General features: G+C 29.2%; 1 protein-coding gene across 1 annotated transcript in view; it reads left to right on the top strand.

Moving 5' to 3' along the window:
* Window positions 1–995, top strand: part of LOC106476402 (nucleolar complex protein 2 homolog) — a gene marked incomplete at its 5' end in the record, with an annotated part of 18,806 nt that overhangs the window by 8,559 nt on the left and 9,252 nt on the right. The window contains one exon of the mRNA XM_013937063.2: window positions 615–726. Coding sequence (XP_013792517.2) covers window positions 615–726 — 112 coding nt within the window. The remainder of the gene's footprint in view (window positions 1–614; window positions 727–995) is intronic.

Here is a 995-nt window from a genome sequence, read left to right as displayed (position 1 = left end):
TGATAGATAGTTTCAGTAAGAGTTGGGCAAATGTTTGGTATTTGGAGTTATTAATGTTGTGATAGATAGTTTCAGTAAGAGTTGGGCAAATGTTTGGTATTTGGAGTTATTGATGTTGTGTTAGTTAGTTTCAGTAAGAGTTGGGCAAATGTTTGCTATTTGGAGTTATTAATGTTGTGTTAGTTTCAGTAAGAGTTAGGCAAATGTTTGCTATTTGGAGTTATTAATGTTGTGTTAGTTAGTTTCAGTAAGAGTTGGGCAGATGTTTACTATTTGGAGTTACTAATGTTGTGTTAGTTAGTTTCAGTAAGAGTTGGGCAAATATTTGCTATTTGGAGTTATTAATGTTGTGTTAATTAGTTTCAGTAAGAGTTGGGCAAATATTTGCTATTTGGAGTTATTAATGTTGTGTTAGTTAGTTTCAGTAAGAGTTGGGCAAATGTTTAGCTATTTGGAGTTATTAATGTTGTGTTAGTTAGTTTCAGTAAGAGTTGGACAAATGTTTACTGTTTGGAATTATTAGTGTTGTGTTCAGTGTACTGAGTTAAATATTTTTTCATTTGTAATTGACTGTTATGTGATGTTTAGTAATAAACAAAATATATCTTTTTCAGACTTATTCCTACACCAAAGTTCTTTCCACTGAGATTCCACTTAATTAGAACCCTTATGAAATTATCCAGGGACACGGACACTTTTATTCCAGTTCTCCCATTTATTCTAGAGGTAATATAAGTTTTATTGGAATATTTCTTTATGATAGAAAATTATTATGTTTTAGCTCTTACTACAATTTCATTTCATTTCATTTCTGGAAGTAAATACCATATCTATTTCATCTTTTAAGTATAAATTCTTACTCACTTATCCAATAAGGAAAAAAAAGACTTTCTTTTGAGAAAAATATAACATTTAAAATAAAATGCTTCAAAATCTGTTGTAGATGTCCTGTTGACTAGGTGTTAAGTTTTATTATATACCTATTGATTAGATGT

This window comes from Limulus polyphemus, unplaced genomic scaffold, assembly GCF_000517525.1.
Source record: "Limulus polyphemus unplaced genomic scaffold, Limulus_polyphemus-2.1.2 Scaffold10469, whole genome shotgun sequence".
NCBI classification, from domain to species: Eukaryota; Metazoa; Arthropoda; class Merostomata; order Xiphosura; family Limulidae; genus Limulus; species Limulus polyphemus.
This window is presented reverse-complemented; position numbering and strand designations above follow the sequence as displayed.